This window comes from Pseudorasbora parva, chromosome 3 (assembly GCF_024679245.1).
Source record: "Pseudorasbora parva isolate DD20220531a chromosome 3, ASM2467924v1, whole genome shotgun sequence".
In the NCBI taxonomy this organism is placed as follows: domain Eukaryota; kingdom Metazoa; phylum Chordata; class Actinopteri; order Cypriniformes; family Gobionidae; genus Pseudorasbora; species Pseudorasbora parva.
Genome location: NC_090174.1, coordinates 41,136,797 through 41,154,745, shown reverse-complemented (window position 1 = coordinate 41,154,745; position 17,949 = coordinate 41,136,797). Strand labels below are relative to the sequence as shown.

Genomic DNA, 17,949 nt, shown 5'->3' with positions numbered 1-17,949 from the left:
TGCTTCATTGGTACCATTGCTGTCTGGTTTACTTTATGTGGTTAAATACTCTATCATGAGTAAACAGCTTCTGGGGTCTGTACTGTTTACTCTTTAGTTAATAATTGGGGCATTTTATACAAACAGAAAGTAAACAGTAAAGGTTGGTTTTCTGATAATACTTAAAGACAAAATGTAGGCTTCATAATTCAGTCTAGTTTGGGGAAAGATACGGCAGCTGACCGGACAGGTGGGAAATTTGCGTTCAGAATCATGTCTTTAGTTAAAAACACCCATGTTCAGGGTATTTGCGGAATATATGTTACCATAATGTTGTTAAACTGTTTTGTTAATTTTCCTCAGGACCTAAATTCATTTATTGGCTCAACTCGAAAAGGAATCATGGAAAAGAGCATTGTATATTTGTGGATTTGTGCTTTTGCAATTGTCGTCCATGGAAATCAAGAGACTTTACCACAACCTGCCTGCGATAAACTCCCATCATTGATAAAAATGAACAATGATTTTGCTTTTCACCTGTACAAGACGCTTGTAGAAATGCCTGAGTATCAGTCCAAGAATATCTTCTTTTCTCCATTCAGTTTGTCCATGGCCCTTTCTGAGCTGTCTTTAGGAGCTGGTGGTGAGACCAAACAGCAGCTTCTCAGTGGCCTCGGCTATAACAGCTCGGACTTCAGCACTGAAGAAATGCACCAGATGTTCCACAGCCTCCTGGAAGAAATTGGCCAGAGAACAGGGGTGGACATTGATGTTGGCAGTGCACTTTATGTAAGCAACAAATTTAAGCCCCATCCTGAGTTCTTGGAGAAGATGAAGGAATTTTACCACTCTGAAGGATTCACTGTAGATTTCAGTGTCAATGAAACATTAGATAAAATCAACATGTATGTGAAGGAAAAAACACATGGGAAAATAAATCAAGCTGTTGATAATCTGGAATCGGATACCTTTATGTTCCTTCTCACGTACATATATTTTAAAGGTAAAACACAAATTCAATAGTCATACTGTTGTAGTTCTGGCAATGTCATTTTCTGAGATACCTTACAATAAGAAATAATCCCAGTCTTTCTTCCAAAGGAAAATGGGACATACCATTTAACCCAAGCACGACCCGTAAGGAAACATTTCATGTGGATGCTAAGACCACCGTTCCAGTACAAATGATGCACCAATACGAATTCCTCAAAGTTTATTATGATGAAGAACTTGCTTCTAAAGTCCTCTGTCTCGACTACAACGACTCTTTCTCCATGTTCCTGGCTGTCCCAGATGGTCGCAGTGCTAAGACCATCAAAGATCTGGAGATGGCCATCTCTAGACAGCACATTCAAAAGTGGAGGGGTGCTGTCCAGAAAAGGTTGGTTGTAAGTTATCCTAACTGATTTATAAAAGCTTGTAGATGTTCAGGTGTTTTTAATTTCTTTCAGACCAGACCACACAATTATTTATATTTTATTGATTTTTTTTTTCCTTCAGGAGAGCTGACATCTATGTCCCCAAGCTGTCTCTAAAAACATCATATTCCCTGAATGAGATTTTGAAAGGTATGGAAATGGCTGATATGTTTACAGAAAAAGCTAACTTCACAGGAATTTCAGAGGAAAGAATCTTCATTTCAGAGGTAAAGTCTCAAATCACTTTCTAAATTATGATTTAAAATTAACAGATTATATTTTTTATACAATAAAAAGACAGCAATTTTTAAGAGAACTCACTTTACTTTTCAGGCTTTGCATAAAGCCACTCTGGATATAGATGAGGAGGGAACCACAGCAGCGGCAGTGACAACAATAAACATCAGACCGATGTCTTACCACCCACTAAAGAGATTGAGTTTTGATCATCCATTCATGATTTTTATCACTGACCAAAAAAATGGCAACATCCTCTTCTTTGGAAAAGTTGTCAACCCAGCGGAAAAACTGTGATGTGGCATCCAAGATGTCATAACAACATTAGCCAGCAGGTGGACATGATTTAAGTGTTGTACCATTATTTTGCTGGCTCTATAGCAGGGATGGGAAAACTCAGTCCTGGAGGGCCACTGCCCTGCAGTTTAGCACCAAACCCTGATAAAACACACCAGCCTGTAGCTTTCTAGTAATCCTGAAGGCATTGATTAGCTGGCTCATGTGTGTTTGATAAAGCTTGGAACTAAACTCTGCAGGGCAGGGCAGTGGCCCTCCAGGACTGAGTTTGCCCATCCCTGCTCAATAGCATCTCAATCCTTCTCCTAGAGCAGGGATCCTCAAATTTGGCCCACAAGATCCACTTTCCTGCAGAGTTTAGCTCTAACGCTAATCAAACACACCTGAACATGGTAATCAATGTCTTCAGATTCATTAGAAAATCACAGGTGGGTGTATTTGATAAGGGTTTGAGGTAAACTCGGCTGTAGTGCATTGGCAGGGTAAGATTTGAGGAACCCTGTCTTAGAGGTTCGTTATCAAACTGTTTGGATTTGGTTGTTTGGAAATAAATTGCAGGAAAGAGAATCTACAGCACCGCAAGATCTGTTTCATCTGGTCAATGTAGTAATTCTTAATTGGAAAAAGGTGTTGAAAAATGTTAAGTAAAAAATTTGAAGTGTCCTACATTACACTCATACATGTTAAAAAAAGGACTTTATTGTTGCATTTGCTTGGTCTTGGACTTGCTGTGTAACTCCCAAGAACATGCACTCTAAAAAATGCTGGGTTAAAAACAACCCAAGTTGGGTTGAAAATGGACAAACTCAGAAATTGGGTTGTTTTAACCAGGGGAATGGATTTAAACAACCCAATTTCTGGGTTCATCCATTTTCAATCCAACTTGGGTTGTTTTTAACCCAGCATTTTTTAGAGTGTGAGTTCAATCCTGTGCTATCCTGGGTTTCCACTATATCTTTCTAACAATTTTTAAAAAAAATCCTCCATTATAACATGTTTATGCAATTTATGCATTAGAGCAGAGGTTTTCAAACTGGGGTTTAGAGAAAAATACTTGAAAATTGAAATATGAAACAATTAATATAACAATAACACATAATTTAACAGTTAACATTTACTGTACCTCATTTGATATAGACATTAAATTATCATTTATTTCTCACACAGTATACATTTATCTTACATAGCCACCTTCATATTTTAGTCCTTTGCAAAATGATCTCTATATTCGTTGGCATTAAAACATTTTTTAAAAAAAAATCTGTACTAGAATAGAGGTCCTTACACAGACAGGAGTAGCTCACTAGGCTATGAAATTGTTGCATGATATGTGTCCTTCCATAGCACGAAAACACACTTAATAAGAGCTCTGTTGAACAAGATTTTCATAAAATGACATGTAAATTCAAACCAATACAAACATACACTGACACTGAAGGTCAATGTCTTGTCTCCCCTTCTCTTTACCCAACCTACACAGTGATCTGTGTGTTTCAACAGTAGTGGATCAATATTCCATGTTAAAGGGGGGGTGAAATGCTGTTTCATGCATACTGAGCTTTTTACACTGTTAAAGACTTGGATTCCCATCCTATACATAGACAAAGTTTCAAAAACTAATGTTGGACGTTTGATAGAGTATTTCTGTGTTAACAATACTCCTTCCGGTTTCTCACAAGTTTCGGCGAGTTTTTTTTCGAGTATGGGTCTACTTGGCGTTAATAGAACGGAAGGTCCTTGTATGGGCCGTACGGGCTCTTCTCCCGGTAGGGTGCGCGCGCGCGTGACTAGAGGCAAGAGAGCAAATGCACGGCCGTGAACACTGCTCTCAAGCTGCAGATCCAGTCGTCCGTGAACACTAATGTCGGTTATAGTCCGCGCCGCGCTCCACTTCATTCCTTCACTTTGACATTAAGCGACTTCAACGCTTCAGCACAGCATTCCGGGAAGGCAGCACTGCATTTGAACTGATTTGAATGCAGAAATGCTTCAGTCGCATCGCAAAGTGGATCTCCACACTCCAAGAAGTGTGTTTTTGACGGAGCCGTCCCAGCGATAAAGGTTCGGTCCTGCTTTGGAAGCAGCCGGTGAGTGAAACTGCTTCAAATGTCTTTGCTGTTGCTTATCGTCGCGTGAGTAAACATCAGTAAACGACACGATCTCGTGCTTCGTCATTCAAATGCGCTAACGGACTTCATTGCTGTTCTATGTAGGCTAACTTATAACGTTACACTGGTCTGACGTGCAAAACCGATTTGCTTACTACTAAGGTTTGGTCGCATACAATAGTCCATAAAACGAATCATGTCCTCATAAACTGAGAGTTAAGACAAATGTTGACAGGCCAATAAAAAAAAGTACATACCACAGAGACGGACGTCCTGCTGTTGCTGTTTCTATTTCAGCCTCCGAATTAGATTATGGATCATATATCTAATAGCTGAGATCGATAGCAAGGGTTTCTCCCCGCTTGAGGACCCGCTTTGCACATTCGTCATTCTTTAGCTCCGCCCACTCGATACGCCTCCAGGCGCTCGGTTTTTTCCGGAAAGACTCGGTACAGCCCATATTTCTTTTACAAATATAATAAAACTAAAGACTTTTCGGAGATATGAAGGATGCAATACTACTCTATAGGTACTCAAGATTGACATGAGATTGACTGAAACTGAGTGTTTCACCCCCCCCCCCCCTTTAATAACTATTTTGTTCACATGACCCGTGTTTTTATTTTTACTCTGGTTGCATAATAAAGGTCATGCAGGGGTGGGGGGATGAGTCATTAGAATTGTTGCTATTAAAAAACTTAAATATCTGGACTGCATTTATATAGCGCTTTTAACAGACCCTATGGCCATCCAAAGCGCTTTACATCTAGCCTCACAGTCACCCATTCACTCTCTCATTCATACACATGTAAGGCGCCATCCAGCTTGTTGGGAGCAGTTGGGGTTAGGTGTCTTGCTCATGGACACGTCAACACTTGGTCAGGTGGAACCGGGGATCGAACTGATTCCGGTTTGTAGACAACCTACATATACCACTGAGCCACTGCTGCCCCTGATATCTGAGTTTGTATATATATATATATACACACACACACACACACACACAAATATTACGGTGGCCCAGTAGTGCAGCCGTACTACGACACAACGAAAGCGACACATAACAACAAATTACTTTTTGTTTTGTTTAAATGTTCAAATTCCAATGTTGTGCAGTCTGTTTTTTTTTTTTACAATACAACCAAACTGTGGAATTTTAACGTATGTTTTTAAATGTTAAAAGTAATTTTATTCATAAATAAAATATAATTAATAAAATTACAGGATTCAACTGGATGGTGGAATAGGCAGACGTTCCCTTGGGCATCAAGCGCTGTGATAGAAAGTAAAAGCATTTTCGAGTATAATGCATGTAAGTTAGGTGATTTTGAATTGATATTTCATGTCGATATACAATGGTTACACACTTGAGCTGATAGTGTTTATATCTTTGTAAGACTGGCCAATCTATAGTACAATGGCAAGGAAAACTAACTATACCGCACTCGAGAGCCTCCTTGTGGTCGGGAGCATTTCTGTTGTGTTGTGGCTTGATTCCGTTGTGTTGTGGCTTGATTCTGTTGCGTTGTGGCTTGATTCTGTTGTGTTGTGGTGATTTCGTTGTGTTGTGGTTTAATTTAGTACAGCTGCACTACTGGGCCACTTTAAAATATATATTTGTTGGTAAACTACAGATTTTATTTGCAGAGTAATAAAAAGTAAACAGAGTAAAGGTCGTTTTATCATCAAACTTAAAATTTGGACGTTATATATTGTGTTGACTTGTGTACTTAGGTTATCCTAAATGTTTCCAAGAATGTTTGAACCAGAATAATAAGTCGTCATGAGTCGACATGCGTCGTCTATCAATAACATCATACTTGCATTACCGTAGAATTTATCTTGTAGAAACCATGGAAACCAAAGACACTTTAATATATTACGTTTTGCAAAGAGTGAGCAACTGTTTGGATAAATTCATAGACAGAAAAGTAATCATTGTTATACAGATCAACACAGTTAAAGGGGGGGTGAAACACTCAGTCAATCTCATGTCAATCTTGAGTACCTATAGAGTAGGATTGCATCCTTCATATCTCCGAAAAGTCTTTAGTTTTATTATATTTATAAAAGAAATATGGGCTGTACCGAGTCTTTCCGGAAAAAACCGAGCGCCTGGAGGCGTATCGTGTGGGCGGAGCTAAAGAATGATGAGCGCGCAAAACGGTGACGTCCTCAAGCGTGGAAAAACTCATGGCTATCGAGCTCAGCTAATACAGATAATGATCCAGAATCATTCGGAGGCTGAAATAAATTGAACAGGAGAAACAACAACAGCAGGACGTCCGTCTCTGTGGTATGTATTGTATTTAGTGAACTGTCAACATTTGTGTGTCTTTACTCGCAGTTTATGAGGACATGATTCGGTTTATGGACTATTGTATGCGACTAAACCTTCGCTGTTGCAAGCAAAACGTTTTTGCACGTCAGACTAGTGTACATAGAACAACAATAGAGTCCGTTAACGCATTTGAATGACGAAGCACGCAATCGTGTCGTTAACTGATGTTTACTAACGCGACGAGCCAACAGCATAGACATTTGAAGCAGTTTTACTCACCGGCTGCTTCCAAAGCAGGACAGAACCTTTATCGCTGGGACCGCTCCGTCGAAAACACACTTCTTTGGTATGATTTGGTGAAGTCCTGACAGCAGTGAACGGTGGAGATCCACTTTTGCGATGTTGTGAAGCTTCCCGTCATTTCTGATTGGGTCAAATGCAGCGCTGCCTTCCCGGAATGCTGTGCTGAAGCGTTGAAGTCACCCATAGGAATAAAGTGGAGCGCAGCGCCTGGATCGACTGGATCTGCACGTGAGTGTTTATGGGCGTGCATTTCCTCTCTCGCTCTAGTCACGCGCGCGCGCACCATACCGGGAGAAGAGCCCGTAAAGCCCATACAAGGACCTTCCGATCTATTAACGTCAAGTCGAGCCATACTCGTAAAAAACTCTCCGAAACTTGTGAGAAACCGGAAGGAGTATTTTTGACACAGAAATACTCCATCAAACGTCCAACATTAGTTTTTGAAACGTTGTCTATGTATAGGATGGGAATCCAAGTCTTTAACAGTGTAAAAAGCTCAGTTTGCATAAAACAGCATTTCACCTTCAACCCCCCCCCCCCCTTTAATGTTGGTCTTATCGTTGAATTAATGATTTACTGCAAGTAACGTTACCATGTTTTACCATGCCTGTCAAGCTTACTGCAGTGTGCAAAAAGTTTCCCACGCACTGTACTTTAATGTTACTGCTGTACAGTAGCCGCTGAGCGGAAGCACAGAAAAGTATTATAACAACTTTCAACACTCAAATAATGTATCAAATAGAATAAAACCATGCTGCGTGCGCATGACCGGAAAAGCGGAAATGGTCATCTGCGGCATAATAAAAGCTCAGCGAAAATCAGGCATATATGATATCAAGCTATGAGCTGTCTGAGCTGTCTTTACGAGCCAATGGTGAGTCCAAACAGCATCTCCTCGGTGGCATCGGCCATGCAGCTCTCTCTTTTTGACCATTCATAATTTTTATCACACAAAAAACAAAACACAAAAAGAGGCTACATTCTCTTCTTCAGAAATGTTGTCAACCTGGCAGAAACACAGTGATATCAGGACATGATTTTATAGTAGTGTTCTTTCTCTGTCCATAATTTCTTAGATCTTTTCTGATAAGATCTCAGCTTAGCTTAAGACAGACATTGTTTGTGAGCACAAGTAATCATGTCTTCTTATTTTGTTCCCATATAACTATCATGTATTTTTAATATAATAAATAAAATGAAAGTGAAAGTGAAGGTCAGTGGGTTGCTCTGTCTTATCCCAGTCTACACAGTGACTTGTGTGCATTTCAACAGTGAGTCTCAAAATTATCTCATCGTTATCGCTTCTTGTGCATGTGCATGTGTATATTTTGATTAAAATTATAGAAATCAAGATGGTTTACAGTGCTGTGGAAGGCATCTGTTGATTTTATACTGTTATTTGTGTCAGTTAATAATTACCGTTTTCACAATAAAGTATAAAAAGTAAACGAAGTAAAGGTTGCTTTCTGAACAAATATAAGATAGTTCAGTCCAGTTTGGAAGATGAGACAGCAGATGTTTGGACAGGACAGTTTGGAATTTGTGTCTATAGGACAGAGAACATAATAAATACAGAAAGTTGAACATAAATTGGAAGAATATATATATATATATATATATATATATATATATATATATATATATATATATATATATATATATATATATATATATATATATATACACACACTCTAAAAAATGCTTGGTTGTTTTAATCCAAAGCTGGGTCAAATATGGACTAACCCAGCAGTTGGGTTGTTTTAACCCAACGATTGGGTTGTTTTAACCCTGTGGTTGGATTAAACATTTGCTTAAGACAACCTAATCGCTGGGTTAAAACAACCCAAATATATATATTAGGGGTGACCCCTAATAGTCGAAGATTCGATGCATCGATATGCAGGACCGGATTCGACCACTGATCTCATGGTCGAATCTTCGCAGGTGTTATGAAACAAGGATTATACCATTTTGGCAATATGGGTGTGCTCAATATTGGTGTTATAAAGACGTGTTGCGGCGCTGAGCGATCGCCCCTTTAAAGGCACTGAGCTTCGCACTGGACGCGCCGCGGCTTTAAAATTCGAACACATACACCAACGGTGGCATTCGACGCCTGTCCGCGGTGATTAAATGTATATTTCTCTCAAATCTTGAATGTATATACTGATTTCACCCTGTACTACAAGATACACTCATCGTGCAGCTCTTCTGTCAGAAGTTGATTCAAAATTGAGCTCGCGCACGGCGCGTAATGTTCACGTCTGCCTGGTGTGAGATCCCTGAGACACGGCGCTGAGCTTCAGTCCGGTGTGAGACCCGCTTTAGGCACAATCGGCTTAAGAACGTGCATAAACGCACTCAAAAAAGTGTTCCTTTTCCTCTCTAGGCAGGTATTTTTTTTAGGTTTATTTATCAAAATGTTCTTTTATATATTTGTGTGATGTTCTGTGTTTCGATCGCGGTTTTTAAATGTTATGAGAGAACGGTTCATTTACGAATGTGTAGTGTATAGTTTTGATCACTTTATTAAAAGTGGTGGCTGTGTGCCGTGTGTAAAGTAAAATAAAAATAGTCTTAGCCTCCTGCTGACTAGTGTTCTGCCCTTCCCAACCCGTTTATACCGTTTATTTTTTTCCGGTCTATGGTTTACACACACACAGATGATTCGACTATTGGTCGACCATAGAGAGATTCGAAAATTCTGATTCAAATGTGTAAATCCTTAGTCGGGGACACCCCTAATATATATATATATATATATATATATATATATATATATATATATGTCACGCCCTCACAGCCATCAGACACTGCCACACCCACTCGTTCCCCATCACCGGCATTCTGATCACCTGTGCACCATCACCAGTCATCACTACTTAAGCACTCCTCCCCTTCACACTCACTGTCTGGTCTTGCACCGATCCAACCTCGACTACCTGTCCCCTCACCTGTAACCCTCTTTGTCTTCATCATCATCATCATCATCATCATCATCGTCTTCTTCGTCTGAGTGTCACCACCCATCTAAGTATCACCTGTGTCCGTTACCTCTGTTAATAAACTTTGCACTTGCACTAATCCATCTGTGTCCTCGTCTGTGTCTGATAGAAGACCAGACCAAATGCAGAGCTGTCCGGACACAGGCGGGGACCGCACCGCAGACCACTTCACCACGCTGGTTCACGCTGTATGGTCCTCACTGGTTCACGACACTCCCTCCACCGCTACTCAAGTTAGCGTGTCATCACCTGCACCACCGGCACCCGCTACTTCGTCAGCTGTCTGCGTAAGCACCATGGCCCGACCAGCGACCTACAGCGGCGCAGAGGAGGATTGCAGCGGTTTTCTCTTGCAATGTTCCCTGTATATGGAAGCAAACTCCCATCTGTTCCACAGCGAGAGAGGCCAGGTGGCGTTTATAATCTCATTACTCTCAGGCCGAGTCCTACAGTGGCCTTAGTCGCTATGGGAAGCAAATGCCCCCATCATCGGCTCAACCACCGCCTTCTGCACTCATCTAAAAGAGGTATTTGGTCAACAAATTGCCGAATTATCTGTCCATGATCAACTGTTTTCTATTTGCCAAGGCAAACGAGAGACGAGTTCGTATGCATTGCGCTACCGCACGCTGGCCTGTATGAGCGGATGGAATGAATCCCCCCTCGTCACTGCCTTTCGCCACGGCCTCCTCGCTGAAGTCAAGCAATTTATTGTGGTCTACGAAGACACCATGGGCTTCGAGGCCCTCATCCAGAAAACCATCCGCGTGTCTCAACGGTTATCTGCCTCTCCTCACCCGCTGTCGATCCTCCGCCTGCTCAAACATCTGTCGCACCTCCAGCACCTGAACCCATGCAGATCGACTCATACCATCTCACCACCACCGCACACCAACGCAGGATTTCACAACATCTGTGCCTGTATTGTGGGGGAGATGGACATGGCATTACGACCTGCCCCGTGCGACCCACTCAGCCAACGGTGAGTACCATCCAATCACCTCCTTTAACGGCAAACCTTACCAAGACGCCAGTATTCATTTGTAATTCCTACTCATCTTTTGCAGCACAAGCCCTCATCGACTCCGGGTCGGCTGGAAACTTCATCAGTCAGCAAACCCTCGAAAAGCTAACCGCCCAATGTCAATGTTGTCCCGTCGACCTAAGAATCACCACCATTCAGGGAAAACCGCTGGGCCGAGTTCGTGTCCGCCATTTCTCCCTCACACTAACACTATGCGTTGGTCATCTGCATGAGGAAACCATGAACATGTTCATGTTCATGGTGCTGGAGGAGTCAACCGCGGACATCATCCTGGGACGCCCCTGGCTTACATTACACCAGCCACAGAACTGCTTTGATCGTTGTATTCATCAGCCTCGCCGAAAAGGTTCATCATCATCGTCAGTTCCTTCATCTTTACCTGTCCAGTCCACCTCAGAGTCCCAAAACTCAAGTCAACGTGGCCATTCCTCCAGCTTACCGGGCGTTGCAGGATGTCATCAGTAAGCGGTTGGCTACTAAACTACCACGCCATCAGCCATGGGACTGCAACCTCCAACCTCCCCTGCCGCTTCGAGCTTTTTCTTCGTGACCAAGAAGGACGGAGGCTTGTGGCCGTGTATCGACTACCGTCAAATCAATTCTCAGATTGTCAAATTTAGTTATCCTCTTCCTCTGGTCCCATCAGCCCTAGAACAGCTCCATGGGGCCACCATCTTCTCCAAGCTCGATCTCAGAAGTGCCTACAACCTCATTCTCATTCGCAAGGGAGACGAGTGGAAGACAGCCTTCATCACTCCCTCAGGTCACTATGAATATGGAGTGATGCCAGATGGGCTGTCCAACTCACCCTCACGCCTGTTTCACACCGTAAGCGTGAGCAGCGCGTGAGCAGCACTTCAGCGTAACTACACCGTGACTGAAGCTGCAGACGCGCAAGAGTATTCACACTGAAAGCGTTGGTGCAGCGTCACAGCAGCGGCTCCCACAATGATAGAGCATATACCTGTCTGAGTATTAAATACTAAACTAAAATAAATTATTATATTTTCTGGGTAGTTTACTTTACTTTTTATAATACTTTCACCCAAACTGAATAATTAAAACAAGTTTAAATGGGTAAATCTTCTACAGATGATTTTTATTCTTCGTTTTCTTTTTCTGCATTTTGAGCGCTTTTGTGATATTATATTTATTTTGTCCATCAAAAGTGTGCTTTCGCTTCACACCGTGACTGCAGCTGCAGACCGAGAGCCTTTACCTGTCTGAATATTAAATACTAAACTAAACGAATGTTTGTTACATTTTCTGGCTAGTTTACTTTATTTTTTATAATCATAACCATACTTTCACCCAAACTGAATAATCAAAACAAGTTTAAACTGCTAAAATCTTCCACCGATATTTTTTATTCTTCGTTTTCTTCTCTGACATACTCCAGTTATTGTTCAAATACACTACACGTGCTTCCTGTGTGCATTTTAGGCACTTTTTGTGTGAAATCACATTTATTTTGTCCTTTAAAAGTGTGCTTTCACTTTAATTGAGCGTCAGAAGCATCAGCAGCGCAGCAAAAATAGGCTCACAGCCGAAACCCCCCGCTTCACTGCTGCTGACGCGACGCTCCTGCTTGACGCTCACGTGCTGCTCCTGCTCCCGGTGTGAATGCACTCATTGATTAACATGGGCGCCGAAAAAAATACGCGCTGCTCACGCGCCGCTCACGCTTGCGGTGTGAAACGGCCGTCAGTCTTCCAAAATTACATGAATGAGGTATTTCGTGAATTCTTAAACAAGTTCATCATCGTCTATATCAACGATATCCTCATCTATTCTAGTGACCTGAGGGAGCACGAGGACCATCACCTTTATCTCAAGCTCAAGAAGTGCGAGTTCCACGTCTCCACTGTCCAGTTTCTTGGGTACATCATAGACAACCATGGAGTCAAGATGGACCAGAGAAAGGTGGACCCCATAACCCATTGGTCACAGCCCACTACCATCAAGGAGCTGCAGCGCTTCCTGGGATTTACCAACTTCTACCGTTGCTTCATAAAGAATTAAAGCCTGCTCAGCTCCTCACTCACCTCTCTTTTTCAGAACCAGCCCAAGTCTCTGTCCTGGACTCCATCGGCCACGGAGGCCTTCCAACAGCTGAAAAACGCCTTCCAGGCCGCTCCGATCCTGGTCCATCCCAACCCTCCTCTTCCGTTTATCGTCGAAGTGAACTCATCATCGATCGGGGTCAGAGCGGTTCTGTCTTAGTGGCAGGGGACACCCTCACGACTCCATCCATGTGCCTTCTTCTCCAAGAAGCTATCCCCAGCGGAGCAGAACTAGGACATCAGCAACTGGGAGCTCCTGGTGATCAAGCTCGCCTTGGAGGAATGGAGACACTGGCTGGAGGGAGCAGAACATCCTTTTGAAGTCATCACTGACCATCGTAACCTAGAATACCTACGTGACGCCAAACGGCTGAATCTTCGTCAGGCCCGCTGGGCCCTCTTCTTTGCCAGATTCAATTTCAAGGTGACGTACCATCCAGGGAACCGGACGGATGCCCTTTCTCGTCTCCACCAAGCCGACCCTGAGCCCGAGCACCTTGAAACCATCCTCCCTCCAGCCATGGTTGTCAGCCCGATCCAGTGGGCTCTCCACGATCAGATCCAACAGGAGAACGCCCAACAGCCTGTTCCACCGGGAGGTCCAGAAGGGGGCCTCTATGTCCCGCCTCGTCATCGCCTGCCCCTTCTGGACTTGGCTCACTCCTCACCGGGCTCTGGACACCCAGGCAGGAGAAGGACCCTCTTGCTCCTTCGCCACCGCTACTGGTGGCCCGCCATGCCTCGGGATGTCTTCCGATTTGTCATGGGATGTTCAGTCTGCGCCATTGCCAACACCCTTAGGAGACTCCTGAGGGCAAGCTGGTCCCTCTTCTGATCCCCGAGCATCTCTGGAGCCATCTAGGGATCGATTTCATGACCGACCTGCCATCATCCCAAGGATTCACCTGTATCTTAGTCGTTGTCGACCGATTTTTGAAATCCTGCAAACTCATCCCTTTCAAAAGGTTTACTTACTGCGTTGGAAACCGTGGAGGCACTCTTCACCCAAGTCTTCCAACACTTTGGGCTTCCGGAAGACATCGTTTTCGACCGAGGACCCCAATTCATCTCTAGAGTGTGGACCGCCTTCTTCCGTCTCCTAGGGGTATCCGTCAGCCTCTCATCAGGTTACCATCCTCAGACCAATGGCCAGACTGAACGGAAGATCCAGGAGATCGGGAGATTCCTGAGGGTATACTGCCACCAGAATCAGGAGAGCTGGAGCCAGTATCTGCCCTGGGCCGAATACGCTCAGAATTCACTCCAGCAGTCCACCACAGGGCTCAAAGTGGAGTTCCAATGTGTCCTCGGCTACCAACCACCGCTCTTCCCATGGACGGGTGAGCCCTTGGAGGTCCCAGCGGTGGATTACTGGTTCCAACAGAGCGAGAGGGTCTAGGACTCAGCAGACGTGCAACTCCAGCAGGCAGTCTGGAGACACAAGCACCACGCTGACGCCAAGCACGGACCCACGCCGCGGTACCAGCCAGGCCAGAAGGTCTGGCTATCCACAAGAGACATCCGTCTCCAGCTGCCGTGCCGTAAGCTGAGTCCCCGGTACATCGGACCGTTCACGGTAGACAGGTAGCTGAACGAAGTCACCTACCGCCTTCACCTTCCACCCACCTACAGAATATCACCTTCATTTCATGTTTCACTGCTCAAACCCTTCACTGAACCTGTCCCTTCTTCACCCACAGATCCTGGTGATGGTGCCGTACCTCCTCCTCCTGCCATCGACAAGGACCCATCTGTCTACCGGGTGAGAGCCATCCTCGACTCGTGGCGACAGGGTTCCCGGATGGAATACCTGGTAGATTGGGAGGACTACGGTCCTGAGGAGCGGAGCTGGATCTCCAAGAACGATGTGCTGGACCCTAATCTTCTCACTCAGTTTCACCAAGACCACCCTGACCGACCCGCTCCTCAGGGCTGTGGTAGACCCCGTCGCTGCCCGTCCTAGCCGTCAGGAGCTGCCCCTGGAAGAAGGGGTACTGTCACGCCCTCACAGCCATCAGACACTGCCACACCCACTCGTTCCCCATTGTGATCACCTGTGCACCATCACCAGTCATCACTACTTAAGCACTCCTCACCTTCACACTCACTGTCTGGTTTTGCACCGATCCAACCTCGACTACCTGTCCGTCATCAAAGCCTTCACCTGTAACCCTCTTCGTCTTCATCATCATCGTCTTCACCTTCATCGTCCTTCGTTTGAGTGTCACCACCCATCTAAGTAACACCTGTGTCCGTTACCTCTGTTAATAAACTTTGCACTTGCAGTCTTGCACTAATCCATCTGTGTCCTCGTCTGTGTCTGACAATATATATATATATATATATATATATATATATATATATATATATATATATATATATATATATATATACATATACACACACACTCACCTAAAGGATTATTAGGAACACCTATTTAATTTTGCATTAATGCAATTATCTAATCACATGGCAGTTGCTTCAATGCATTTAGGGGTGTGGTCCTGGTCAAGACAATCTCCTGAACTCCAAACTGAATGTCAGAATGGAAAAGAAAGGTGATTTAAGCAATTTTGAGCGTGGCATGGTTGTTGGTGCCAGATGGGCCATTCTGAGTATTTCACAATCTGCTCAGTTACTGAGATTTTCACGCACAACAATTTCTAGGGTTTACAAAGAATGGTGTGAAAAGGGAAAAACATCCAGTATGCGGCAGTCCTGTGGGCGAAAATGCCTTGTTGATGGTAGAGGTCAGAGGAGAATGGGCCGACTGATTCAAGCTGATAGAAGAGCAACTTTGACTGAAATAACCACTCGTTACAATCGAGGTATACAGGAAAGCATTTGTGAAGCCACAACACGGACAACCTTGAGGTGGATGGGCTACAACAGCAAAAGACCCTACCGGGTAACACTCATCACCACCACAAAAAGGAAAAAGCGGCTACAAGAGCTCACCAACTTTGCAAGAGCTCACCATTTGAAGACTGGAAAAATGTTGCCTGGTCTCGATTTCTGTTGAGACATTTAGATGGTAGATTTAGAATTTGGGGTAAACAGAATGAGAACATGGATCCATCATGCCTTGTTAGCACTGTGCAGACTGGTGGTGGTGGTGTAATGGTGTGGGAGATGTTTTCTTGGCAAACTTTAGGCCCCTTAGTGCCAATTGGGCATTGTTTAAATGCCACGGCCTACCTGAGCATTGTTTCTGACCATGTCCATCCCTTTATGACCACCATGTACCAATCCTCTGATGGCTTCTTCCAGCAGGATAATGCACCATGTCACAAAGCTTGAATAATTTCAAATGAGTTTCTTGAACATGACGAGTTCACTGTACTAAAATGGCTCCTTCAGTCACCAGATCTCAACCCAATAGAGTATCTTTGGGATGTGGTGGAACGGGAGCTTTGTGCCCTGGATGTACATCCCACATATCTCGATCAACTGCAAGATGCTATCCTATCAATATGGGCCAACATTTGTAAAGAATGCTTTTAGCACCTTGTTGAAACAATGCCACATAGAATTAAGGCAGTTCTGAAGGCGAAACGGGGTGAAACACAGTATTAGTATGGCGTTCCTAATAATCCTTTAGGTGATATATATTAGGGCTGGGCAAGTTAACGCGTTATTATCGCGTTAACGCATTTATTAACTAACGCCGACAATTAATTTATTGCGCATTAACGCAGTTATTATTATATTGAAAGGCCGTTGCTCACTGCCTCTGAATACACATAACTTACAGACAAACCGTTGGTCACAGGAAACTACAGTGCTGCCTGTAGCCTAAGCCAAGGGCTTGACATTCTTTGTCTGGGACAAATAAAATATAAAAATAACCAGAAACGCGTGAATGATCCAAGGTTTTTGGCTGTTTTTATTATATTCAATGTAAACAGCGATAGATGAGTGTATCTGCCTCTGGTACATTAACACCAAATTAAATTAAATTAAATTAGCTCTTTGAGATTTTGTTTAATATAAAGTGCATTATAAATAAAATTTATTATTATTATTATTATTATTATTATTATTATTAACAAGTCGCGTTTAGGCTCGCGCTGCCTGTCTCTTTGTGAGAGACATTCGTGGAGAAATCAAAACAATTGAGCAGCAATATAAACTCACAAAAGAAACATACTGGGGTAAAACTGAGCTTTTTGTAGTTGTTGATATTTATGATTTATGATATTGTTAATAACACAAGTCGACTTTGCAATCGTGAATTGTGTAGCATGAGCCAGCCTAGTTCAATAAACAAGTAGCCTAATTAATATTAAGTTACTTACATTTTAAATCCAAACAACCTTTTTTTGTTCTATTTCACCCATGATTTCACCGACGAAAATAGTTCCAGAGGAAAGCAACACTCAGCGCGGTGTTTTGATACTAAATGATTCAGCGATCTGAATGAATCATTTGAATAAACGACTCAACAATGACTCGCTCATGAAGACGATCACTTGCTGCTCCCTATTGGCGGTTATGTTTAAAAGTATGATTGCATGTTTTATATAGAACATCAATCTTATAACATTATTTATTGCTGCTGTATTTTTTGCAGTTTAAATTATTTAATTCGATTGGTAACAGCCTAGTGTTTTTACTATTCTAACTGAATTTATTAATCAAATGTAAGAATTGAACAGGAAAGATGATGCATACATTTTTAAAAAAAATTAAAAAAGATTTTAAAAAATGGCCTTTATAAAATGAAATAACGCCCTGGGGTGAATATCACAAATATGCAGATTTAAGTAGGCCTATGTAAAAGCTGACAGAATACTGATGAGAATATTACTACAGAATAAATATGTATACCACCAATTTAATTTAATTTGGTTAAATTAATGTTTAAGTTGATATTTACAATAAATATTGTAACTGTTACTAACTGCTGTAAAAAGCACCCTATTTGTTTAATGTGTTTGCAATGATTATATATATATAGTTAAAGTGCATTTTCTGCATCTCTGTTTTACCATAATATTGTTTCTGTTATGCTTCCTAGGTTGAAAGGGAATTATGGAAAGGTGCTTTGGTAATAGTTCACCCACTCGTCCTTGGAGATGATGAACCATTAGCAACTTAAACAATGATTTTGTTCACTCTTTTTATGTTTTGGGTGTCTCGTGTTTGTCTTGTGAAGTGTTTTTATTTGTTTATACATGTGTACACAAAACAGGTTTGATATCAATGAATAC

At 42.6% G+C, this 17,949-nt stretch overlaps 1 protein-coding gene and 1 long non-coding RNA gene across 4 annotated transcripts; both read left to right on the top strand.

Annotated features, from left to right (window-relative positions):
• The first annotated feature begins 100 nt into the window (after positions 1–100).
• Positions 101–2,639, top strand: LOC137071159 (alpha-1-antitrypsin-like). 3 transcript variants are annotated; one of them, XM_067438899.1, is made up of 5 exons: positions 101–229; positions 343–982; positions 1,081–1,360; positions 1,480–1,624; positions 1,731–2,639. In XM_067438899.1, exons 2-5 carry the CDS (start codon positions 382–384, stop codon positions 1,929–1,931), a joined length of 1,227 nt encoding a protein of 408 aa, XP_067295000.1. In that variant the 5' UTR covers positions 101–229; positions 343–381; the 3' UTR covers positions 1,932–2,639. The 3 variants fall into 3 exon arrangements, with proteins under 3 accessions (XP_067295000.1, XP_067295001.1, XP_067294999.1); XM_067438900.1 differs by having other exon boundaries at positions 175–229; positions 582–982; XM_067438898.1 differs by lacking the exon at positions 101–229 and having other exon boundaries at positions 241–982.
• An 8,269-nt stretch (positions 2,640–10,908) lies between these two features.
• LOC137071956 (uncharacterized) lies at positions 10,909–14,960 on the top strand. Its single transcript, XR_010904560.1, has 3 exons — positions 10,909–11,436; positions 12,470–14,320; positions 14,437–14,960. It is a non-coding gene; the product is annotated as an uncharacterized lncRNA (long non-coding RNA).
• Positions 14,961–17,949: the final 2,989 nt, after the last annotated feature.